At 31.8% G+C, this 27,794-nt stretch overlaps 1 protein-coding gene across 1 annotated transcript in view; it reads left to right on the plus strand.

The window, feature by feature from the left end:
• LOC126886950 (tensin) overlaps window positions 1-27,794 on the plus strand; it is a 1,001,992-nt gene that overhangs the window by 744,905 nt on the left and 229,293 nt on the right. Inside the window, exons 9-10 of the mRNA XM_050654136.1 lie at window positions 2,309-2,524; window positions 5,158-5,334. Coding sequence (XP_050510093.1) covers window positions 2,309-2,524; window positions 5,158-5,334 — 393 coding nt within the window. The remainder of the gene's footprint in view (window positions 1-2,308; window positions 2,525-5,157; window positions 5,335-27,794) is intronic.

Consider the following 27,794-nt stretch of genomic DNA (forward strand, 5'->3'; position numbering starts at 1 on the left):
TAAATAAATTAATTTATTATAACAAAACAAAAGCAAGTTTGACATTTAATAATGCGTTAGTTCGATGGCTGTACTCGAATTACTTCGGAACAAAAAAAGAATGAAGGAAATTGCTCCATGAGAAGCCGAGAAAATTCATTTTTTTAACGTACACCGATTTTGAACTTTGAGGGTTACATTTTCTCCAACCTAATTTTTGATTGGAATTTTGCTATTTTTGGCAATTTTCACACGTATTATCAATAGTTTTTATTATAATAATATATGTTATGAGTATTTTAAGAATATGAAAATTGGTGTGGAGAAAGAGGACAAAAATAAAAAGGTGATGGTTTCAAAGTTATGATCCTATTGTTTATATCTTTGCCGTAAATTCCGGTCAACTTTGACCGGTTGTAACTCAGGAACTGCTCATCATAATTAAACGTTTTTTCTTTTAAAAGAAGCGTCCTGCCGCTGTTTTTCGAATACCATTTTTATAATTTAATTTAGTTTAATATTTCCCGAGATATTCTATGTGTTTATAAGCCAAAAAATTCTTTATAATTTTAAAATATTCCTGAGGCCGCTTAAATAGTCCAATTTCAATTCTGTAAAGTACATTAGATAGGTATAAAATGAAAAAATCATAGTTATTCTTATACATCATAATTATTGTCGTTATTATAGCGACCGTAAATTTTCAATTAACAATTCAATTGTTGCTAAACTGTTCGTTCAATTTCCATCGGCTTCTGGAATTATAATCTATACGAAAAGGGCTTTTACATTACCAAGTTATTTAATTATTGATTAACAATTACTTATCTAAAAGTTTAGTTGAAAATTAAAGATTTTGTTGGAAAAACCCGATTTTTCCGGGGAAAGTTTTCATCGAAGTAAATCGGAAAAAACACGTCTCTATGTAGAATTTAATTGCGGTGAATTTTTATTTGAGTGTTTTTGGTGTGAAGTTAAAATCTTTGGAGTTATAGAGCAAAAATTGAAGAAAACATGATTTTCGGGCGCCATTTTGTTTATAAAAAAAGTAGCACACTATCTGCGGACTTTGCATACCTATATTATTAATATATACAATCATAAGATTCGATTCCAGCAATAAAATTGCTGGTAAATAACTTTTCCCAAAAATGGCCTATTCTCCAATAATCAGCCCAGACTATAAATACCTGAATAAAAAAGTCACATGAGGGATGTAATCAATTTTTCCACCTACCTCTACCGAAAGTATACTTTTCCGGACCTGATTGTAGGGAGCAAAGTTGTACTTTTCCTCCCTAGGGAGGAAAAGTAAAAGTGACGTCATTCATGAAATATAACTTATTGACGCCCTGTACAATATCTATTTTCTATTACGTAACGATCTATACATTTTAACGTTTATTTATAAAACACCCAGTGTTTTGCAGAATGGTAAAAGACAGTAAATTGTTATTTTGATTTAACAATGTTTACATTAATAATTTGACTTATATTTGACAGTTGACAGTTATATTGTACCTACTTGTTAGTTTTAGTTTTATTAAATTTTGTTGGTTAGTTACATAAATAAAGTAAGTAAAAATGAAAAATAACTTGTTATTAATTTGAGGAAGGTGGAAAAACCATATGTATAACATAGGAGTAAAGTGTAAAGGAGTAAAGTAATTTATTTCAACCCGCTATCGCGTCGTTCGGGTCAACGGCAGTCTCGTGCGTGAAAGTATCACTTTCCGCACTAGTTAGGAAAATAACTATTTTAAATGGTGGGCTCAATACCTATTATCTTTGTTTTTCACTCCTATAAGGTGGGTCTACTAACTAGGCATAATTTGTTAATGTGGTTTGAAAAAATTAAAAAGAAAAAAAATAATATATAAAAACACATAGTAAAATAATAACAAAAAAATAAAAAAAAATAAAAAAAATGAAAAAAAAAAACTAAAAAGGAAAAGAAAAATAATAAAAAAAAGAAAGTAAAAAAGTGTTTAGCACAAATTATAATATATATTAAAAAAACACAGTAAAATAATTAAAAAACAAAATAAAAAAAAGCAACACAATGTACCTATGTATCTAAAAATAATATTGTAGTATGTACTTATGTTATGAAATAAGAAATTTATGACTATGAATCTGCAATCAATCAAAGAAGTCTGGCTAATTGGCTCTGCCAAAGCCATTTTTCAAAAAAAGGTGGGTCTAAACTCTTTCCAAAAATGGAAAAGTAATAGAGAAATAACCTGAATCAAGAACCACATCAGCTTTTTTATCCATTTTTTACAAAAATATATGTTTACCAACTTTTAAATTTACTTTTTTATTTCAGGCATTTATTCTATATCAAGTGGCATCAGCCAATTCACAGTAAACGTAACGGGAGACGGAAGAAAAGGCTTACAACTTAGAGGGGATATTCTCATCAAATGTTACCACCGAGGAGAAGTAGGAAGGGAAACTATTTTTGCTTGCCAGTTCCATACGTGCGCTGTTTCAGATCACACCTTGAGTTTTACCAGACAAGAGTTAGATTTTGCTTGCAACGGTAGGTTTAACTTTATTCTATAGTTCTGTAGATTAAACTCGACTAGCAAACCCTTCATTAAGTGCAATCTCCGCGACGGAGGTTACCAATCATCATATCATCATAGCTATTCTATTTTTGCCACTGCTATGGAGGAGGTCAGCAATCATCATAGCTATTCTATATCTTACCACTTCTACGAAGAAGTGGCAAAAACTTAGGCCTACGTTCAGTAGTCGACAATTTAGGCTTTTTAGATAGAAAGAGATACCATCTTGTATAGGTCTAGTAGATTAGTTGATTGATACCAGATGTTTTTGTTTTTCGAGTTACTTGGTAGTCTCCAAAAAGTGCTTATCACTTGAGATCCAGTGTCTCGTTGTCATGCAAGATAATGTTGACGGTTTTAGGTTCTCCGTTGTAGAGTCTGCAGCCAAAGTCAACATGAAATAGCTTCATTGTACGCAGGTGCCTCTTATAATACTACTGGTACATGTTCAGTAAGGAAGCCTAACGACTCTGAGCGGATTTCTGCTTCTGTTCAGCAGCTCTTCAATCCGATTAACGCATATCCGTAAAATATACATTTTCCACCTATATCATTTTGTTTTTCTCCGTGTAGAATTGAATTTAACATCTTCGCTAGTTTTTGTAAACACTTACGTTTGAGTGACGCGTAATATATTATTGAATCCTATTTCAACTAATCAATTCCTTAATTAGTTTTCTTATATCTTAGTGCCAAACTTTTAGTTAATTATTATCTATCCATCTTTTGTTGATTATTGCTCTATTAACCCTGTCCATCTTTTATCTCTTACTGCTCCATTAGCCCTATCACAAGAACCATACCCACATCTCTTCCGACTCTGAGCAACGTGGCCATCGTATCGTATTTGTATGCGATTGGACGTTACCTTGAACTGTATGCGTTTAAAGTCACCTTTTGATCCATCTAAGGATAACATCGTCCTGGTCTTTTCTGTTTAGCCTTTATGACTTCCTTTCCCTACAATCGTTATACACTTCAGTTCCAAAGCCCTCATGTTAACATACCTTGGACAGTTCAAGATTCAGGTATATTCTTCTAGCGGAATAGAAAGGTTTATATTTCCACCTCTACTGAACATTTCTAGACCCGACATTAGACACTTTTAGACCAGTCTGGACAATGCATAACCCCACAGCCCAGGTTGCGTGTTTCGTTTGTCCCACGGACAGTGGTTAGTGAATATCTTTTCTTAATTGCTGTGTTGGAAAAACATTTGGAAATCTTCAGATGACTCTCCAGAAAAACAAGTTCCTAAACAATACTTGACTAAATTACTACTATACTAAATGCATTTTCTGTCTGCTTTGAAATTATAGAAAGCACAGATTTGGCATTTTCCTGAATTGCTTCAAACGTAAGAAATCTTAGGGTTTCTAATGTTTTTAATACATCATTGTGCACATTATTTTTAAAAATAATGGCTAATATAACAGACAGATTTTTTTTTCAATGAAAAAGCTTACTACAAATTCAATCTGAGAATTCCATAAGGATGAAATACGTCTAAGCGAATGGTAGTGCTCTGTATTAAAATTAAGTCTTAACGGTCTTCGTAATATGTATGCGCTTACATATGGAGTTATTAGAGTATTCTTGTCTTGCCTTGGACGAATCAGAAGATGGTATTGCAGTAAATCGACAACTCATAAATAATATTAGATATGCAGACGATACAGTATTGCTGGCAGATAGTGCACAGGGACTCCAAAGGATCATGGATAATGTTGTAGAAGCATGTAACAAATACGGCCTAAAACTAAACTGTAAGAAGACAAAAATAATGATCATTAGTAAAAACACCGACATAAACGCCCAAATTACCGTAAACAATACACCCCTAGAGAGAGTACAGAAAATATGTTATCTCGGCTGCAACATTAAGGATACTTGGGATTATAGCTACGAAATAAAAACTCGTATTGAAAAAGCCAGAAGCTCTTTTAACAGTCGTAGGAAAATTCTGTGCAACTTGTCTTTAAGTATCAATATACGCATAAGAATTCTTAGATGTTACGTCTTTAGTGTCCTCCTCTACGGACTTAAAAGCTGGAGCCTGACAGAAGATGCCATAAAACGGTTAGTGGCGTTTGAAATGTGGTTCTACCGACGTATGTTGAGGTTCTCATTATATACACCACACAACTAATATAACTATTCTACAGAGGCTAAGAAAAAACAAAGAAATAATTAACACCGTAAAGAACAGAAAATTGATTTACTTCGGCCACATTATGCGTAATGAAAAATACCGACTGCTACAGTTGATTCTACAAGGCAAGATTGAGGGCAGGAAAGGCCCTGGGTGTAGACGTATATCCTGGCTGGCCAATCTTAGAAAATGGACTGGTCTAACGTCAACTGATCTATTTCGATCTGCCGTAAATAGAATAAGATGGGTCAATGTGGTCGCCAATATCTCCAGAAGATAGGCACTTTTAGAAGAAGATAACAGACAGCTTTTGTTTCAGAGTTCGCTCTGAGGATTCCATGAGGATGAAATACGTATAAGCGAATGGTAGTGCTCTGTGTTGAAATTAATTCATAACTGTCTTTCATAAATTGATTTTATTTTAAATCTCTAAATTTTAATTTCTGTTTGTAGATCCTAGGTTTCCCTTGGACGGCGCTGTTGAGCTTCATTTTTCACCAGGTCCAGAAGGCCGACATCCAGTACCGGCTCCAACGCCTGCTGTACCTTTTATACATAGCGACGATCCTATAACGAGAGCAGATAGTCCACTGTTGGAGGATTATGAGGACTCGGAAGAGTATGATGAAGGTAAGTCACGTAATAATTTTAACATAATGATTATAAATCGATGATAGCCTATTCTATTTGCCTACGCTTGTGCGTCTTCTTTTTATCGTTTCATATTGTTTTTCATGGTAGTCCAATTTTCGAACCATAGTCCTAATCGTTTTAGGGCTAAACGATGGACTGGCTGTCAATAAAATCAATCTTTCAATTTAGACGACCTTCTCATATATTGCCTAATCTTCTATTTTTCATTAAAAAACTATTATGTTGCACTTTTTGTATTTTAATATTATCTATCATGTATGTACCTATCAATATAGCTTTGGATTTCCCTTATTCTGCTGTTGCGAATGATGTTTAATTATAACACAAGTATCTTTATAAGGTTTATTCTGTAATCTGTTTTCTTTAGTAATTGGATAGATTTAAATTTCGACTTCAACAAGCTTCAAAACAAGTAGATATCAAAAAAACGTTGAATTAGTATTTTACTATACTGCTTTACGAGTAGAAAATTCATTTAGAAACTAAACTACAAACTTGTCCGTATCAGTTGATTCATGCTGCAGCATTATCGAATATTTTAGTTGTTTGTTTCAAATGTTTTTAACAATCATGTTAAAGTGGCATGGATTTGATACTTTTTTATTTCTAATTCGAAATTATGCTTTAAATATATCTATAATGTAACCAATAATGTATGCTTTACCATGGACTCTTCTACTAAAAGAATTCTACTTTATACATACTAGAACTGGGATTCACGTTTTGTAGTAAATTGGATGTATATTGTCACCGCTCTTGTTTAATATCTACAGCGAACAAATATGCCAAGAAGCTCTCTCATATGCAAACGAAGGGATAATAGTCAATGGAGAAGTTATCAATAACATTCGATATGCTGACGATACTGTGATAATGGCAAGAACAGCGGAAGATCTACAACATCTAGTTGAAAGTATGAATGAGATATGTAATAACTACGGCATAAGGATGAACGTCAAAAAAACCAAATATATGACCTTCAGTAAGAATCCAATAAATGACACTAGTATCACAATAAACGGTACCCAACTTGAAAAAGTAAACGAATACAAATACTTGGGAACCCTTATCAATGAAACAGGTGACCAAAATCACGAGATAAAAAGACGTATTGAAATTGCCAGGTCTACTTTTATAAAAATGAAAAAATTATTTTGTAATCGTGATATTAGTATTCATCTACGAACTAGAATGTTAAAATGCTATGTATTCAGTACTTTGCTCTACGGTGTTGAGTCATGGACTCTTAAACAGAGGAATATTAAAAATCTTGAAAGCTTTGAGATGTGGTGCTACCGCCGTATACTAAGAATAAGTTGGGTGGATAAAATTACAAATGAAGAAGTAATACGCAGAATAAATAACAAGCCAGAAGTTCTACTGAATATAAAAAAGAGAAAACTTGAATACTTAGGCCACCTGATGAGGGGACAAAAGTACACATTCTTACAAAACATAATGCAAGGAAAAATCCAAGGACGAAGAAATCCAGGCCGTAGAAGAATGTCCTGGATGAGAAATTTGAGAGAGTGGTTTGGCTGTACCACTAACGAATTGTTCAAAACAGCAGTAAATAAAATTAGAATCGCCCTAATGATATCCAATCTCCGATAGGAGAGGCACTCAAAGAAGAAGAAGTAAATTGGAATAAATAGTTTTATAGATTTTGACGCCAAATAAATTCCATCTTTACAAAACAAAAACGATAAAATAAGGACGATATCGAAAATAGACAGGTGGAATTAGATAATAAATACTGTTGCTAACATTTTTTTTTCTGACAAGATGAACATAGAGCGGCCACCAAGATCTTCTGATCTAACTCTATTAGATATTTTTTTGTTTTCTTTCATTGGTAAATATTAGATCTATTGTAAATATAATCTATTACATCTTGTTCTATATAGTTAACTGACTGCATAGGCTTAACCAGCCCCAAACCCCCCCCCCCATTGGGATGTACTTTGAGCTCAATACGCTTAACACCATAGCCCTCAGAGACCTTCCAGTAGTTGTAACCCCCCCCCCTTTCAGGTAGTTGAAACCCCCCCTTAGGATCATCCTGGTTACGCCTATGACTGACTGTTAATTCGATAGAATCTTCGTCGCCAGATCCTATCACAATTTGTTCTGATTGAGAATCCCTTTCACGTTCCTGGGTAGCCTCCTCTTCGTCAGTGTCACTGTCGTCTATTAAATTTTCTTCATTGTCCGATGATCTAAAATCATATTTTTAAGTGCTTCGACATGTTCTGAATAATCGAGGTTAAAAATATTTTTTTTGTAGCCACATTGCCTAAAAAAGAATAATGATCACAAATTGTTTGGAATTAACTCATATAATAATAATTGACTCCTCCCACTCAAAAAGGTCCGGAACATTGTTTAAATAATCAAAATGTCAAAAAATGAAGGAAAAAATCGATTGTTTTCTTTGTTTTTTGATTATAACTTTAAAAGTATTTATTCATTTCCGAGAAAAGTTGCGTAATTAAATTTTCTACAATATAGGATTGGTTAAAAATTTTAAAAATTCACCCTAAAAATGGTCACCCTTGTAAAATAGCAATAGTTGCGAAAAAAACATAAAAAACAAGTATTTGCATTTTACGTTTTTCGACCATTTATGCTACAGATAGGACCTTCATATTTTACCCAGAAAAACTTTGATATAATAAAACAATACTGTAAATTTCATTAAGATCGGTTCAATACATTTTGCAAAATAAATTTTGCAATCCAGCTTTCGCAAAAAAATTCATTTTTTCAAAATGTTGCAGGACTGAAAATAAAGTAGATAGCGAGTTGAAATTTTTTTTACGTATAGAAGAATACCGCACCTTTCATCTGCAATTTGCAAAATGAAAATCGGTTAACTACCACGGCATTTTTTTAAAACCAGGAATTTTTTTAAATAAACATTAATTTTTGGTGCTACGCGCAGGACAGCGTGTTCGATTCACACAAGTTGATTTGCACCAAAATTTCCTCCAATCTCTATCTAATATATTATTTTCTTACTCTATATTTTGTTGTATTTTAATATTTTAATTCCACAAAAATCAAACTAATTTGATTATTGTTTGTGAAATATTGTATAAAAAATTGCATATGTTTAAAAATAATAAACTTTTATTCTCTAAGTTAAAATATATGAACAAAGAAAGTTTTTGCTAAAAAAAGTGTTATTTCAAAGGACAGAGTATGAGTTTTTATTTTGCAATAAACAAATTTATTTATTTATATCGAAATGTGCTAAAAATTAAAATTTATGAATCATTATCAAAGGTCATTGGAATGCCCAATCAGAGCAAACGTATCCGCTGTCCTGCGCGTAGCACCAAAAATTAATGTTTATTTAAAAAAAAATCCTGACGCCGGCGCCGTGGTAATTCACCGATTTTAATTTTGAAAATTACAAATGAGAGTTAACGGTATTCTTCTATATGTAAAAAAATTCAACTTGCTGTCTACTTTATTTTCAGCCCTGCAACATTTTGAAAAAATTAATTTTTTTTGCGAAAACTGGATTGCAAAATTTATTTTGTAAAATATATTAAACCGATCTTATGAAATTTACAGTATTGTTTTATTATATCATAAAGTTTTTCTGGGTGAAATATGAAGGTCCTAAGTGTAGCATAAATGGTTGAAAAACGTAAAATGCGAATACTTGTTTTTTCATGTTTTTTTCGCAATTATCGCCATTTTGAAACAAGGGTGACAATTTTATGATATTTAATTACGCAACTTTTATTTGACTGCAATTTTTCTCGGAAATGAATACTTTTGTTATAATCAAAAAACGAAGAAAAAAATCGAATTTTTCCTTCATTTTTTGACCTTTTTTAGTGGGAGGATAACTCATTTATTATTATATGAGTTATTTCCAAGCATTTTCTAGCGGCATGTATATTACCATCTTAGCAGACGGTTCTTGAGTTTCATCCATAGGAGGAGCGTCTTCATAATTTAAATTTCTCTGTTTTAATGGCTGTTTTACACATGTTGGAGCAGCAGTAGACTTTTTTGACTGGTGCTAGCCCTAGGCACTTTATCGTTGCTACTACTGCTTTCCAACTCTTTATCTCCCTGTAAGGAGTCATTCGAATTGCAACAAACAATTCGTCGCTTTCTAACTCAAAATCAAACTACAGTGCATCAAGGAGTTCACACAACCGATCTGAATTGGCTGTAAGTTTTTCCAAATTAAATGCTCTCCTAGAATCTAAGAAACCGACCGCTCACTACACAAACTTAAAAACCAGAACGATTTTTTATAATTTTTAAGTCAATTAAGAAGAAGATAATTCCATCTTTGTTGATTGGGTAATAATGTTCATACTGACGATGTAACACGTAAAAAATAATCGAAAAAAATGTTGTACTATTGAAACACCCTCAATTTTTTTTGAGTATTTGATTGTTTTCCACCCTGTAAACAGTATCTTTCGTGACAATCAGATACAACGTAATCTAATTAGCTATGCGTTGAGATTGCACGATAGGACTTTTCCTGAATATTTCTCAAGAAAATAATGAACTGCCCCTAGGCTGGATGCAAATGCACACCTGATAGTAGAGACCGTATAATTTCCAGCTTGAAGACTACACTGCAAAAATTATACCGTAACCAAACGCATACGTACTACCTCCCTTGAAGATTTTTGCAAATTCTTCATTGTTTAATCATTTCAGTTCTCGTGTATTTACTAGTATTATTATGATAATTATAATAATTCAGCATACAATTAAGGCCTACTTCTAGAGTGATGCTTACATTGAGTATTTAAAATTATTGTTATGTAGTATATACAGAATTAGTATGATACAATTGATCCAAAAGATGGCATAACCCAGACATCCAAAGCAAAGAATACACACCCAATTTTTTAATTGAATACCAATTTTAAAATTGTAAAAAAATATATTATAAATATATTTTATTTTACTGTCGAAATCCTGTCAACCTCTTCATCACAGAAATATAAAGGTTTGTTATGTTGTACAGGGTATTTACAAAGTTATAACCAATTTTATATGAAAATCGTAACAAGTTCAACTCCCTGTATAAATAAAAATAAGCAAAACATCAACGGTTTGTTAATGCCATATTTTTTACGTATTGTCAAAATTTTCAAGAATGATTGATATTGCTTGCTAATTTTCTTTATATCAAATACAGGGTGAGTCAACACGCAAGTACATTTTCTCAGTAATTTAAATGGAACACCCTGTATATGATATCACAACTAAAAAGTACCATTAGTGTATTTTAATTTTTAGATAACATTCCCTGTCTAAATTTATCAGTTTTCGAGGTATTTTCATTTTTCAATGGACCAGTAGCGTGGCCACCCAAATCACCAGAATTTAATAAACTGGACTGATTTTTTTGGGGTTACGTTAATAATGAAGTTTATAAAATATCTCCAACAACAAATATGAGATGAAAAATAGAATACAAAGTGTATTTCGATGTGATAATTTACAAATACTTCGTAGAGTAAGTACCTAGCTCATTCAATGATCGTTTTTAGGCGTACATAAATGTGTTAAAAGGTAATTTTGAACACCTTATGTAATTAAATATTAAAAATATTTTATTAAAAGTAACTTCTAATTTTTTCAAACATGTTTTTTTTTGCAAAATGTATTACTGATAAATTATTTTTCGTTCTTTATTTGTTACATTGTTACATTTACATACAAAAGTAGTGTTTAATAATAATTGTCTTCACAAAATGTTGTATTTTGTGTTTGTGTGTTTTTTGTAAAATTTATTATTAATTTTCTTTCTTTATTTGTTACATTTGCATAAAACAGTAGTTTTAATTGTTTCAAAAATGTTGCATGTTGTGATTGTGTTTTTTTTTGTAAAATGTATTACCAATAAATTATTTTTATTTCTTTATTTGCTACATTGTTACATTGATTACCGGATTGATAATCAGTAATCGTCAATTGTCAATTTAATCATGGCTTACTTAAAATTTAGATAAATTTAGACACCTAAAATAATTTGATCTGAAAAATGAAAATATCTCGAAAACTAATAAATTTGGACATAGACAATGTTAAATGAAAATTAAAATACGATAATGTTACTTTTCAATAATAGTATAAAATACAGGATGTTCCATTTAACATTACTGGGAAAATAATGTACTTCCGTTTTGACTCCCCCTGTATTTAATATAAAGAAAATTTGCAATGTCAATAATTCTTGAAAATTTTGGCAATAAATAAAAAATATGGCACCATTGCTTTTGTGTTTATTTTTATTTATACAGTGAGTTGAACTTGTTACAATTTTCATACAAAATTGCTTATAACTTTGTAAATACCCTGTATAACATAACAAACCTTTATATTTTTGTGATGGAGAAGTTAACAGGATTTGGAATGTAAAATAAAATATAGTGTGTTCCATTTAAAAAAACACAAGTTTGGTCTGCCTCTGTGTTAAACCTGTAACATTCTAAGTAATTGTGTAAGGTGAAGCTCAAAGTTGGCTACAATTTTTGTTGTTAACTTTTATTGCTATCTATTACTATAGCGGATCTATTGAGCTTTACCCCACTAATCAATCACCCTGTATACCGAGCGTTGTATTTAAAAAACTAAAGTCACTAATGATATCAGAAAAATGATAAATCTGGCAATATTGCAAGCATCAAATTTGCAGAACAGGCATATCCCGCTTTTTATACAATTAGGACCATCCATTTAAGAGATAATTAGGTATTTCCAGACTATCTTCTTGTGGTGCTGTCTCCTTTAGTCGAGGTTAGCTCCTACACTGACAAATCTGTCCTATCCAATGCGGCTCTAAACAAATACGTTCAATCAAGGCTGTTCCAGTCTCTCATATTTTTAAGCCATGAAATCTGGCGCCTACCGGTACCCCGTTTTCCTTCAATCTTCCTCCGGATAATCAGTTGCGCGGGCGGTACTTTTCGTTTCTTATTTTGTGTCCCAGGTAGCTGACTTTCCTAACTTTGATGATATTTAACAGCTTCCTATCTGTACCTATTCTCCTCAGACCATTTTCGTTGGTGGTGTGGGTTGTCCAAGGTATTTTCAAAATCCTCCTATAAAGCCAGAGTTCGAAGGCTTCTAACTGGTTCATCAGACTACAATTAAATCTTCTACAATTATTCGTATATTTTACCATCTACACTGATTTTTGCAGTGTCCTTATAACCATGACACTTTCATATATGTTGTCTTATTCTAAATGTTGCGTAAAATGTTACCACAATTGAAAAATATTGATTTTTCCAATTATCTCGTACCGTCGGGCATACTGCATTTGATTTGTTATATCTGCCGTTAGAATACGAAATCACACCCGAAGCAAAAAAGATTATGAAAGTTACTGACATACGGAGATAATCTTATATCATATGTTCGCTTGCAAAAATTGTTTTAGAGCAAAATATATAAAGGGTCATTCCATAATAATATTATCAACTCAACCCACCTAATTTCCACCCCTCGTCAGATTTGGTTTTAGTTTGGAATACTGATAGTGGCTAATAAGGAAAACAAAAATACAAAATTTTAAATTTTAATCTCCGTTTCCAGAAATATGATTATGTAAAGTTTTCCAAAAAAATCCAAAACACTGCGACCATACTTTATTGGAATGATTGTAGAAGCTGTCCTAATTGAGCTAGAATGCTGGGAGAGGTGTCATTTTGCAGCATTTTTAAAGCTCTTTACAGTGATATGTGATAGATACAACATGATGTTATGATAAACAAGTTTTTCTCAAACAAAAAAAAATATATTTTAATTAAGTTTTTTTCCAAAAAGTGCATAATTTAAAATTTTCATAATATTCCTACAAATACATAGTACTGTTGTTAATAACATATAAAATTTTTATCATGGGATGGTGATTTTTTATGGGGGTTGTGTTCCTTTATACCCCCCAAATATTTGTGTGCGTTTCAATTAAACTATTATTACGATACCATTAGTTAAACACAGTATTTTTAAAACTTTTTTGCCTCTTAGTTTTTTTTCGATAAGGCACCTTTTATTGAGATGTGGCTTCTTTTTCAATATGGTTCAAAATATACCTAAAAATGTAAATTATAAATAAATTTTCATATTATTACCAGCTCTCTATAATCATTTTTAAGCATATACAAATATGTGATGGATTTGACAAATATTCAAAATATCTCGGTAAAAACTGGCTTTTCGAAAAAGTACTGAGAGGCAAAACAGTTTTAAAAACACTGTGTTTAACTCCATGCAGGGAGGATAATACGAGGAAATACAACACAATAATAATTTAATTGGAACGTACACAAAAGTTTGGGGGGGTGGGTTTAAGGGAAAAACCCCCATATTTTTATGGGGTGCAAAAATTTCACTTTAATTTTTTTTTAGATGTTCCTGTCATAAGAATGCCACATGCCCATTTTGAATAAATAATCTCTAATAGTTTTCAATATATTGGAAAAAATCGATTTTCATTTTGTAACTTCAAAGGGCTATAACTTTTTTTATGTGCACATTTGTACTAAGGAAGTTAGGTTCAATCTAACTATTTTTGGTCCCAGAATATGCGATTTAATTTATGACCTGTATTTTTGTTACACCTTGTATATTCTCTTAATGGAATAGAAATTCCACAGTTATATTTTAGATTTTAGACCACTACTGTAGATTCCTACAAACGATCTTTCTGAAGTTTTAGAACACTTTGCTTACTTGATTATAGCCCTGCAGGCTGAGTCGTGTTTTTCCTATAGGTATTCGATTCCTTTAGTGGGCAAATGACTACCCGGAAAGGTACTTTAGGCCTGAGTTTTTTTTTTTTTTGTTATTAATGGCTTTGACAGAGCCAATTAGCCAGACTATTTGTGTTTTTTTGTATGGTATTACAATAACAATTTTAAGTTAATATCATAAGCCTACTTATTATCTAAATTTACAGAGTGTTATACTATATTAATGGATACATTTTTCAATTTTGTGTGATATTTTTACAATTTTATAATTTTATTATCTAAGCCTATTTAAAATTTAAATTTACAGGACGTTATATATTCGTAAAGACATTGTAACGTCTGCTTATTTTTTGAAAAAAGAATTTCGTTTAAATTGACAGGTAAAGGACAATTTAGATCAATTAACTTTTCATACATTACTTTAATATTTTGTACCAATATTTTGTACCAATTTAATATTTTGTAGGCCTGAGTTTGAGTACCAAATAGTCAGAATTCTTCGTTCACAAGCATGGACGTATAAATAAAGACGTCTTTATTTATACGTCCATGTTCACAAAGTAGTCCCCATAGCAACAGTTGGAATGTCTTACAAAGTCTCTGTAATGCCAAGTCAAACAAGTCTTTGTGTACATTTGGTCCCCATATCACCATTGCTGGTATTAACGTGTGTTGGTTAACTATATTATAAGGTTCTGTTCTCTCTAAATCAAATACTGCACTAATAACATAACCTTGTGAATATATTATTACCTTCTAAAATGCATTAGTACTGATATTAAGAAACTAAAGGTTAATTGCAACTTTGGAATAAAAATAACTTTATTTGTCATGCATCTAACATTTCCTCAGCAACAAGTTAGTATATTATACAATGTGTATACAGAATATCAATCGTTTAAATTTAACTACATATGTTTGACCTTTAAATTCTACGTTTTGATATTTGTATCAAACAAATCGGCGCCAATGTTTACATATCTCGGCATATTGGCAAACGCCCACGTTCATCTGGATTTCAAGATCATGAGACAGACATATGTGCAGATGCAGAAATTATGTTTGCCTAACAGAACCGGAATCAGGGATTCATATTCATCCCGTTTGCGTTTTTTAATATAAAGGATACGGCACACATCTTACGGAAAATATAATATCACTCAAATGCAATAAAATTTACATAGATTCGTCTCGAAATTATAACTGTTTCATATCATTGCGCCAACTCTGAATTTTGATTAATAACCGTGTAAATTGTAATTAAAGTTTATGGAAATAACATTTTTGAAATATATAAAACTGTCGTATTGGTAAGTGGTCGTAACGGTTTACTGATTTGGCGCATGTTATAATCACAACAATACACAAAAAAGTGGGTTTCCTAAGTGCAATAATCATTTAACTGTTTCTCTTATCTCACATTCCAGCAATGTAATGCTACAAATCATCAATCAGGAAGGCAAAAGATAGACAAATAGACCCCACTGAAATGTTCTGCTGGAGAAGAATTTTTAATTCCATGGACTCACACAGAACAAAGAATTCTATTCTAAAAGAACTAAACATCTGTATGCTCACTCCGAAAATAACCAACTAATAGAATTGAAATATTTTGGACATGTCATGAGAGAACATTGGGGAAACCGACGAAGAAGATCTCCAACGAGATGAATTGAGATCATAGGAAGTAGCAAAAAGACATATACGCATTATGTAATAGACCTGACCAGAGTCAGACCTATGGAGACGGACCATACACGATATTACGACGATCACTACACTCTCTCCAGTCCAGGGGATCAAGACTGAGGAGAGAGAGTTCGTAACCAAATATATTCATCATCATCATCATCATCATCATCCAGCCCTTTGCGTCCACTGTCAATTTCTTGACATTTTCTTGAGATCGTCAGTACAACGAGTAGGTGGTCTTCCTCTACTTCTTTTGTCTGATCTCGGCCTCCACTCAAGTAGTCTCTTTGTCCACCTCCCATCACTGATTCGGGCGACGTGTCCGGCCCAGTTCCATTTCAGGGTGGCAATTCGGGAAATTACATAAGTAACTCCTGTTCTTCGTCTTAAGTCTTCATTTCTAACTCGGTCACGAAGCGATATACTCGGCACTGACCTTTCCATTTTCCTCTGAGCTATTTGCAGCAGTTTAGAAGTTGTAGCTGTCAATGTCAAAGTTTCGGCACCATAAGTCATCACAGGCAACACACATTGGTCAAATGTTTTACGTTTTAAAGAAATTGGTATATCGCTTTTAAAGATTTCTTTGAGTTTTCCATAGACTGCCCATGCTAGGTTTATTCTTCTTCGTAGTTCGCATGTTTGGTTGTCTCTTGTGATCTTTATTTCGTGTCCAAGGTATGTATATGTATTTTTCCACTAGCTCTACTTCGTTGTCTCCAATATTGATATTTCCGCTAGGTACTAGGTTTGTCATGAATTTTGTTTTGGAGATGTTTATTTTAAGATCTACACTGGCACACACTAACTGAAGTTCATGTAGCATTGTACATATCTCCTTGAGGTTGTCAGAGAATAAAACTATGTCGTTTGCGAATTTCAAATTTGTTAATCTCCTACCGTCAATATTCAGGCCTCGCTCTTCTCAGTTAAGTCTTTTACAAGCATATTCTAGTACTGCGGTAATGCGGTAAACAGTTTAGGCGATAAGGTATCGCCCTGTTGGACTCCTCTGTCGTTTGGGATATGGTCCGTGTTTTTATATAGTTTCACTGACATAGTTGCGTTCTTGTATCTATGTATTGTAAATTAACCTTGTGTATCGGTAGTCAATGCGGCATGCTTGTAGTGCTTCCAGAATTTTGTCAAATTCTACTCTGTCAAAGGCTTTATGGAAATCTACAAAAGCCAAAACGAGTGGTTGATTGTATTCTATAGTCTTTTCTATTGCCGTTTTAATGCTCTGTAGGTGATCATTTGTTCCAAATCCGGTACGAAATCCCGCTTGCTCCATTGGCTAGTAGAAACCAAGTTTTTTCTCAAGACTATTCGTTACTATTCTTAGCTTTTCTTGGGGCTAGTTTTATTTCGTCTATTGTGATTTCCTTGGTTGACAATGCCCTTTTGACCAAATATATTAACAAAGTTTAAACTAAATACCAGTGGCGTAGCTAGCCCCACGGGGGCCCCATATCAAAGTTTGTCGCGGGGCCCTTTTCCCCGCGACAAAAGAAGCAAAAAGGCTTGTGTAGAATAGAATAGAAACATGTTTTATTGTCACTGAAAATTTTACAATTTTATGGACAAAGCTTACAAAAAGTCGAAAAAAAAACAAAAACAAATACAGTTTACTGAAATTACATAAATCATCAATATTAGTACAAAATAAAAGATAATGAAATAAAACAAAAAAATATATTGCAAAATTTAAATAAATTGCACACTACATAATACAACCGTAGAAACTAATAAGTTCTGCGTATAGCACCCAAATATAAATAATAATAAACCTAATAAACTCTAAACCAAACTAGAAAAATAGATTTTGAATTGTCGAGACTCATTGTTTGAAAACAGATTAAGTTTTTTCAATCTAAGGATGAATGGACATTGAAAATGAGCTTAAACAAAGAAGCTCTGTTCTTATGGTATAAGGGTGAGCGGCAAGCAAATACACTTTTTCAAGAAATTAACGTATCACCTTAAAAATGGGTCATTTTTGATGTCTTGAATTTCCTAAACCTGTTGTTCAATTTAAGTGATTTTTTTAATCTGTTATAGCTTTATCCTTTAACAATATCGCTGTAATAATATTGTTCCTAGACAGGTAAATTGCCATTGTATACTGGATGTACCAATCAAACTGATTTTTTCTCTCAAAGTTCGCGTTACCCTGTGGCATATTTTAGCATTTATAAAATACTGAAATTAAAACCCAACTACATAATTATAGCCTCATGTTTTATTAACATTCTGAACAACTAGCCTTGTTTTTCGTCAATACAGGGTGTTTTTAAATAAGTATGGCAAACTTTAAAGCGGCCCATAAATTGCGTTCTTGCTCGACAGTTTTGTTAACTTTTTTTCTTAGACGAGCAAGTCTGTTCAAACAAAAATGACTATTGCATCATTTTTGCAAGCGTGCAAGAACGACAGTTTTCAACCCACAAACTTCCGTTTTGCGTCATTTTTGTTCGAACAGACTTGCTCATCGAACGAAACTGTCGAACAATAATGCAATTTGTGGGCCGCTTAAGGGGTAATTCTACATGAAAAAATAATGACAGTTTGTGTTTGCTTTATAAACGTATGTCTGCAAATGCTTCGCCTCCGAGATAGGGGGTGTTAAAATTTTTCTTACAATCTGACACTTTACTTATTGCCCTAAAACCGGTTAAAATATGCAAGTAAAATTTGGAAAGTTTTAAGAGGTAGTTATTGCGCATTTTTGATATACAATTAGTAATTTAATATTCACCATTGGCGCGCATACGGGTAATATGACCCTTATGTGCGCCAATGGTGAACATAAAATTCTTAATTGTAGGTATGTTAAAAAATGCACAATCACTACCTGTTAGAACCCACCAAATTTCATTTGCATATATCAACCGGTTTTAGAGCAAATAATAAATCGTCAGTTTGTAAGATAAATCTCCACACCCCATATCTCGGACATACGTTTATAAAGCAACCTATCTTATCTTTATTTTTTCATGCAGAAATAACCCTTAAAGTTTGCCATACTTGTTTAAAAACACCCTGTATTGATCAAAAATAAGACTAGTTGTTAAAGTATTACATACCTAACTTCTTTATTATCCAACGTAAACGAATGAATCGAAAAACATAATGTTAAGAAAACATGAGGCTATAGTTAGGTTTTAATTTCAGTATTTTATAAATGCTACAATATTCCACAGGGTGACGAGAACTTTGAGAAAAAAATCACAGTTTGCAGTTTGTATATTAGATATACATAAATACAATTATAGATAAAGAACAGATTATACGAAAATATACCCAAACAATACATACTGTTTCAAATATTCAAAGATAAAGCGATTACAAAAGTTGCTATTTGGCATTATACATTATACAATAACTCACACACAGCTAACGGAATTGACAATGAGAGGTAGTTTGAAAACAAAAAAGCTCTGTTCTTATGGAGCAGAGAATATATAATAGATAAATACGATTTATATAGGTGTAGACGTAGATAAAGAATCCACTACACCAAAATGTTGATATCCAAACAACATACACTGTTTCAAAGCATTTTAATAGTGAAATAATTGTAGAACACTTTGTTCAATTTTTGTAAGTGAAATTTTGTTTCGACATGTTGCGCTGGGGGCCCCTGAATGTCGGGGGCCCCGTATAATTGATACGGCTGATACGGCGGTAGCTACGCCCCTGCTAAATACGTCTCGTTACGGATCCCAGTTAGTTTAAAGGCGGCTGCACAATTGCCCGGGAATGGGAACGAGAACGGAAACGGGAACGGGAAAAAAGTTAACCTCTACGTAAATTAATGTTGTAGATGCACAATAACCGAGAACGAGAAGCTGTCCGGTAACGGGAACGGGAAAGTTGACCATGTTTTAACTTTCTCGTTCCCGTTGTATCCCGGAACCAATCAGAAGGCAGTATTAAAAATACTGTCAAATGCCCAATAAAAATTTGTTAGAAGTGTGTGACCAAGTTTTACTGACAATTTTTATACATTTTGCATTAAAATAAATGACGAACGATTGATTTATTTATTGGAAAAATAATGTCCTCATCCGTATGATGATTGATGTAGATCATAGTACGTACTTATATGGTAATTAGATACATAATAATAATATAAATATTCGAATGATATGGTTTTTGTCTTTATGCTGACAAACCTTTGTGATTGAACACATATTGTGTAAATTAGGTCCAAGATCATAAAAAACGAAAATATTAAAATCTCGTCATCAAATAAATCCATATTTTTAGAGTTAACAGACATTTTCTTTTAATAAAATTAGAAAAAGATCGTTCCACAAAATTTATTTTGAGAAGAAAAGTAATTAACAGCACAAGTGACAATGACACAAAACAGCTGTTAACCATTTAATTGTGAATCTACTAATGCTTTCAGTTTCCGTTCTCGTTCCCGTTTCCGTTCTCGTTCCCGTTCCCGGTCAATTGTGCAGCCGCCTTTAATCTCATTCAACCGGTCTGATCTTTCTCCATCTTCGTATTTGTTTATAACATTGGTCCAATTAATTTTATTTACTACTGAACATTTCGGTGAATAGGTTCGTTACTTAAGTTTGTTTAGCCAGAATGTTCTTCGTTAACGTGTGCCTTTTCTTCGATCGTATACTGCACTATTAATTTTAAACAAATACCTTTAGCCCAGTAAATGAACGGGAAATACGGCGATACCGTGTAATTTTCAGGGGCAACTCCGAATTGCATGAAAATTTGGATTTAGGTTCTACTTACCCTCCACTTCAAAGTTGAAATTGTGCCGTTGGTTGCTTTTACTTGGGGGGTGACAGTCACCCCTTCTCGGGGGTGAAAAAACATACGTTTAAGATAAGACCGGAAATGGATAAATTGACTGATTTTAAGCATTTTTTGTTCTATAAAGTTTTTTATGTAAGTTAATACTTTTCGAGTTATTTGCGATTGAAAATGTGTATTTTCCGACAAAAAAACTACGTTTTTAGACGGTTTTTCGCAAATAACTCAAAAAGTAAATATTTAACCGAAAAAAATATTCTTAGCAAATGTGTAGCTTATAAAAAACCGAAAAAAATGGTGTATCAATAAAGTCTATCAAACAAGTAAAAACAAAGTTGTAGCTCATGAAAAATACGTTCTTATTCGTCTAATTCCAAATCGAATATTTCAAGCTAAAATCACCGAAAAATTAAGAACTTTTCGGGAAAAACCCATTTAAACTTTTTTAAATTGTTTATAAAATGCTTTATTTTAATTGTTTACAAAAGTTTCTAGCATTAAAAATAAGCGAGTTACGCTCAAAATAAAGTTGGCCCTCTTTTTTTTTGGTAAATAAATCGTGAAAATCTCCCCGTGTTTAGCTCCTCAAATGAAATTAATCGCTACCTCTTTACAAACAATTTACTTACTTATCTATTTTTCATATGATCTGTCAGTCTCGCCGGTTTAAAGTGCTTATTTTTGAAAGGGTTATAGTTGAAAAAGCTTGAACGGGTCACTAATCACGAGTGTATGAAAATTTTGAACAGCCATATCTTAACCAATTCTTGTCTCACGGAAAAACAAAAAAAAACTAGCATATTTATAATACCAAAATCTACATTTTTTTACTCTTTTTCTGATAAGATATTTCTTATCACTAATACTTTCTAAGTTACTTTGAAAAAAGGAAATTTTTCAAAAATTTTTAGAAAATTTTTTTTTGCTATAAAACCAATTTTTTTTTTAAATATGCACTTTAAACCAATCAAACTTACAGATCGGATAGCTCAGTGCGACTAGCGGCTGACCCGCACTTCACTTCGCCGTGAGGTACGAGAGTTCAAGCCCAGCCCAGGCCATCGGAAAACAAAAAGGCTAACGCGTCAGTATAAAATTCTAAATATGAATCTGGCGCTTAGACCTGAATATGCGGGCATCTGATCGACCTATGAGGGAGCAGTACGGCAAGGGATAAGGGCTTGCGGCTCGGTGATACTCCCCCGTAGATCCCTACCGAAGGGCGTTGACGCCTAAGAACGGTGTATATACATACAAACTTACAGATCATATAAACAATACACATACAGTTAAAATAAATGGTAAAGCGGTAACGATTAATTTTATTTAGGGTGACAAATAGAGGGAGGTTTTCACGATTTTTTTTACCAAAAGAAGGGGCAAACTTTTTTTTCAGTGTAACTCGCTTATTTTTTACGCTAGAAACTTTTGTAAAAGACAGATGTAAAGCTTTTTTTAGATACTTTAAAAATGTTAATAAACTTTTCCCGAAAAGTCCTTAATTTTTCGGTGATTTCGCGTTGAATTATTTGGTTTGGAATTAGACTTTAGACGAATACGAACGTATTTATCATGAGCCACAACTTTGCTTTTACTCAATTTGTAGACTTTAATGATACACCATTTTTTTCGTTTTTTTATAAGCTACAGTTTTTATACGAATATTTTTTTCGATAAAATATTTACTTTTTGAGTTATTTGCGAAAAACTGTCTGAAAACGTAGTTTGTCGAAAAATCAACATTTTCAATCGCGAATAACTCGAAAAGTATTGACTTACGTAAAAAACTTTATAGATCAAAAGTTGCTTATAATCTGTCAGTTTATCCATTTCCGGGCTTATTTTAGACACGCGTTTTTCACCCCGCGAGAAGGGGTGCCTGTCACCCCCCAGGTAAAAGCAACCAACGGCACAAATTCAACTTTGAAGTGGAGGGTAAGTAGAACTTTAATCCAAATTTCCATGCAATTCGGAGTTGCCTCTGAAATTTACACTCCAAATCGGTCATTTATTGGGCTACTTGGGATTACACTGTCCCTGTCCAGCTATAGATGCAGAGAGTGAGAAATAAGAGATCAAGTGTAAAAAGCAAATAGGCCGACAAATTAATAATCATGTACGCATCGTAAACAAGCCTCGAAACAGGGATCCAGTTTCATAGTTTCTGGACGGCTGAGTGTTTCTTGTTTTTTCCTTGTCCATTGTTCTCATGAAAAGGTAAGAATTGGAAAATTATTGTTAGTTGAGCTCCGTATGTAACCATAATATGATAAATTTAAAGATGACCAAAATTTGAGCAGTCCTTACCACTCTGTCGTGTACCAGACAGTCCCGTCTCATAGAATTTGAAACCACAACCGAACATAAACCGTCCAACTCGCACCAACTCCAACCGTCAAGATTCACGACGAGGTTTCAAGGATCTGATTTTTTGCTTGCTAGACTTTTCATATGTTCCTAGTACATTAGATGATTCTTTTCAATAATGGTCTTCGACTTTATCCAAGCCACCATTTTTCTAGGTCTATTTATTTTTTGTTATACCTAGAATATGTAGTACTTTTACAACACCTTTTCCAGTACACCATCTCTACAGACCTAATTTCTCGAGTTCAATTTTTAAACTTCTTTCTTTAATCTTTCCCTGCATTATTAATTTTAGGAATTTATATCTGTCACCACGTGTTATATGACCCAGATATTCTAGTTTTCTTATTTTTATGGAATCCAGTATCTCTCTGCTGTTCTTTATTGTTCTTAGTACTTCTGCATTGGTTATTCTCTCTGTCCAGGAGATTCTCAGCATTCTTCGATATGTCCACATTTCAAATGCTTCGGATCTATTGGGTCATTATTTATTAAAGAGTCCATGTCGCCACACCATACAAAGAACACAACAAATTATACTACAACTCTCTAAAGTTAGCTTTAGAGGTACACATGAAGAAGAAGATTTTTTTCAAATAAAAGGTAAAAAGGCCCAAAAAAATTGTTAAAAATTTTTTAGTTATTTTTGTATATAACTTATTTATGTATTTTCCATTTTACAGTAAAAAGTAATACAATTAAAGTTGTGGACAATTTAATTTTCTACAAATAATGTCTTATACAATTTTCTGTAGGGTTGTTAGTTTTCGAGATACAGCGCGAAAACCCTTTGCACATATCTTTTTGCAAACCCCCTCCCCCCACATCAACAAAATAAAACGGCGTCCACTGAAAATTGCAACATAAAATGTAACTTTTCAATAGAATATTGATTTAAATGCAAATGAATATAATAAATTGTAACTAATTGTAACGTATAGTTAAAAACATAGTTAGAAACACAAAAAAGAGCATGTAATTATTGGCTAAAAAAAGAAAAATATGAAAAAATAATACAAATAATAGGATTAGATATAAGAAATAAAAGAGAATTAAAAGAAATAATAAATAGAAAAAGACAAAATGAATGGGAAAATTCAACAAAATCTAGACGTTTATACAATTTTATACCAATATTAGAAAACATTCCAAATTATTTTAATCCAAAACAAGGTTTAGTACACTTTTTAACAGGACATGGACCGTACCCAACATATTTGGAAAGCTTTAACTTAAAAGATGATGCATATTGTGAATGTGGAGAACTAGGTACACCAGAACATATAGTGTTACATTGTGAAAATACTATAGAAAATGAAGAACATAGAGAAATGAGAAGAATATTAGAAAGAATTTAAATAAGAGATGTAATACAAAATGAAGAATATTTTGGAATATTGAACAATCTAACAGAAATAATATCTAAAAAACAACAAGAAATCTATAATAATAGAAGAAGACAACAAATAATCCAACCCTGATGCAGTTGAGTAAGATAAAGTTAAAATAAATAAAATAAAATATAAATTCAAAAATAGATATTTACAATTATAATAATAATAATTCAATATAAAATAAATAAATAAAAATAATAATTCAATAAATAATTCATTAAATTTAAAAAAAAGACTACCAACTCTCTTCTGAAAATAGAGTCTGTCTTTATAACTTAGAAGGGAGTTGATGGTACCAAAAATATTTTAACAAATGTACATTGTTTATTTAAATTTGTTAAATGTAATTAATAGATTATGGCAAATTAGTTAATAAATTGTTAAAAATAGATTTAGTAGTTTAGTAAAAAATGTAAAAATATAAAAAAATATCTGTAATCCCATCAGGAAAAAACGACCTGGATTAGTCACTAGAGGCCAGGTCATATGTATAAACAATAAATAAATAAAAAAAAATAAAAAAATAAAAATAAAAAAATAAAAATAAAATAAATGTAACGTATAGTTTAGGTTTAGATTTACTAATAATTAACTAATTATGTATTATAGTGCAGTCACTGAAGGTTTTCACCTCCTATTTCGTTGAACCCCCATCAATTTTCATAAAAATTGGTGAGCAGTTAGAGGGTACCTCAAGGAACAAAGGTGACATGATGCCAACTTGCGCGTTTACCCTGGGAGTGGATGCCACCCCTTTTCTGGGGTGAAAATTATTTTATTAAAAATAATACCATAAACCGATAGAGGGACAAATTCTAAGCAAAATTTGTTATATTTGTTATTAAGAGGAAACAGTAGCGATCAACAGGTAGCGAAAACGCGTTCCAAGATTGCGGCTGTAATTTTGAATATTTTTTCGAGATATTTGGCACACGTGTTCGTAATATAATAAAGAATGGCGGTACAGAGCCCAATTTGAAAAATATATTAATATGTGGAAATTACTCTGTAATTAAATACAATATTAAAAAAACGAGCCTGTACCGCCATTAAGAAGAACAAAAAAAATACACTTTCTTCAAATACACTTTTTTAACCGATGCCTAGATTTTGTGTCATTTTGGAACTATGTACTAAAATTTTTTATTTCATTAGTAGTTCCAAAATGACACAAAATCTAGGCATCGGATAAAAAAGTTTATTTGAAGAAAATGTATTTTTTTGTTCTTCTTAATGGCGGTACAGGCTTGTTTTTTTAATATTGAATTTAATTACAGAGTAATTTCCACATATTAATATATTTTTCAAATTGGGCTCTGTACCGCCATTCTTTATTATATTACGAATACGTGTGCCAAATATCTCGAAAAAATATTCAAAATTACAGCCGCAATCTTGGAAGGCGTTTTGGCTACCTGTTGATCGCTACTGTATCACCTTAACATAAATCAATACTTTTTGAGTTATCAAAGATCAAAGATTTTATTTTTTCCTAAAAAAATGCATGTTTTAAAGCTGTTTTTCGCGTATAACTCAAAAACTATTAGCTTTTACAAAAAAGTTATACTTACCAAAATTCAAGACAATAAAAAATTTAATACACTATTCACTTAAAGTAATAAACTAATCTTAATTCAAAGTGAGTTATGGGTAGTTGAATGTATATTTTTTTTTCGATGATTACTCAAATCTAAATATTCAAGCTTAAATAACGGGAAAACGATGCATTTTATAAAATATACCTGCTAAACACTTATCAAAGTACTTCACAATACCTAACAAATGAGCTCCAGAAGAAGTTAATAGCATCAAAATTAAGCAAGTTATGATGAAACTAAGAGAACCCTTTCGAATTTTTTAGGAAAAAATGAAAAATAGGCCATTTCCACAAAAATTAAAATTTATAGTAATCCTTACAAAAATTCTTATTAGCATAAGTAATGATTTTAACAATTTTCACCGGTTTAGAATGCATATTTTTGAAAAAAAGGTATAATTCAAAAAAAATCAGAATTTTAAAAATTATCGTCATTTTCATTTTCTTTTGATAATAACTATAAAAATACTCAATATACGTAAAAAATGGTAAATAACCAAATTTTAGTTTTTTCTATTTTTTACAATTTCTGTAGGGTGAAAAATAATCGAGATAGAAACGTTTAAAGCTTAAATTTTCTGCGAGAACCATGTAACCGTGGCCATTTAATGTTTGATTTTTTAAAAAGTAAGGGGTTTCAAAGATTAAATTCAACGCGTTTTAATAACCTTTGGAATTACCTTTCAAACCGTTTTTAGATGAACCTGATATTTTAAAAATTAACGGAGTTATTAAAAAAAAACGATAACATTTTTTGGAAAATTTTTTAAAAGATAAAGTTTGAAAAATTTTTGGAGCATAAATTTTAATTAGGTATTAACTTGTTCGGTATCTCATTTGATAGATATTTTTAAGTACTTTCACAAATGTTTAATAAGTTTATGTTATTAAATGCATCATTTTCCCGTAATTTAAGCTTGAATACTTTGATTTGGGTACTCACCGAAAAAAATATGCATTCAATTACCTATAACTAACTTTTAGTTAATAATATAAGGTTTTTTAGTAAGAAGTTTATTCAATTTTTTATTATCTTCAATTTTGCTAATAATAACTTTTCTGTAAAAACGTATAGTTTTTGAGTTATCTATGAAAAATCGGTTAAAAACATGCATTTTTCTTACGAAAAATTAAAATTTTTGATCTTTAATAACTCCAAAAGTTTTGGTTTATTTTAATAACTCTATATAACAAATTTTGCTTAGAATTTGCACCCCCTATCTAATTATGGGGTTATTTTTAATAAAATAATTTTCACCCCGAGAGCATCCACCCCCAGGGTTAAAGCGCAAGTTGGCACCTTTGTTTCTTGAGATATCCTCTACTCTAACCACTCACAAATTTTCATGCAAATCGATGGAGATTGAACGAAATTGGAGGTAATAGCTCATATCCACCTTCAGTAACTCCACTTTTATTATTTTAGGCAACTTCAAAAAACTAAACCACCTGTAATGTTAAAAATTTGGATTTTACCAATTTTATAATTTTGTTACATTGTTACATTGTCCCTTTATTATTACCGTTTCACTATTGTATCTTAAATACGTCTAAAATGTATTTAAAACATTTCCCCCAACCGCAAAATCAATTTTAATTGGTTTTTTACTTTTTTTTTGTGAATGACCGAGTAGATTACGCAATCGATTCTCGGCTAGACCGGATGCGCTGGCAATAATCCTAATCTACCGTGAACACTCAAAATAGATCCACTAATTCTTTTTCTTTAAGCTAGAGTTGCTACTAAAAGAGCGGAACAGATTCTTCAGAACTTATACGTATGTAGGAACTGAACTGAATGAAGTTTAATCAGTTTTTGAAAATACATGCATACTAATATTATATCCG

Source organism: Diabrotica virgifera, chromosome 6 (genome assembly GCF_917563875.1).
Source record: "Diabrotica virgifera virgifera chromosome 6, PGI_DIABVI_V3a".
In the NCBI taxonomy this organism is placed as follows: Eukaryota; Metazoa; Arthropoda; class Insecta; order Coleoptera; family Chrysomelidae; genus Diabrotica; species Diabrotica virgifera.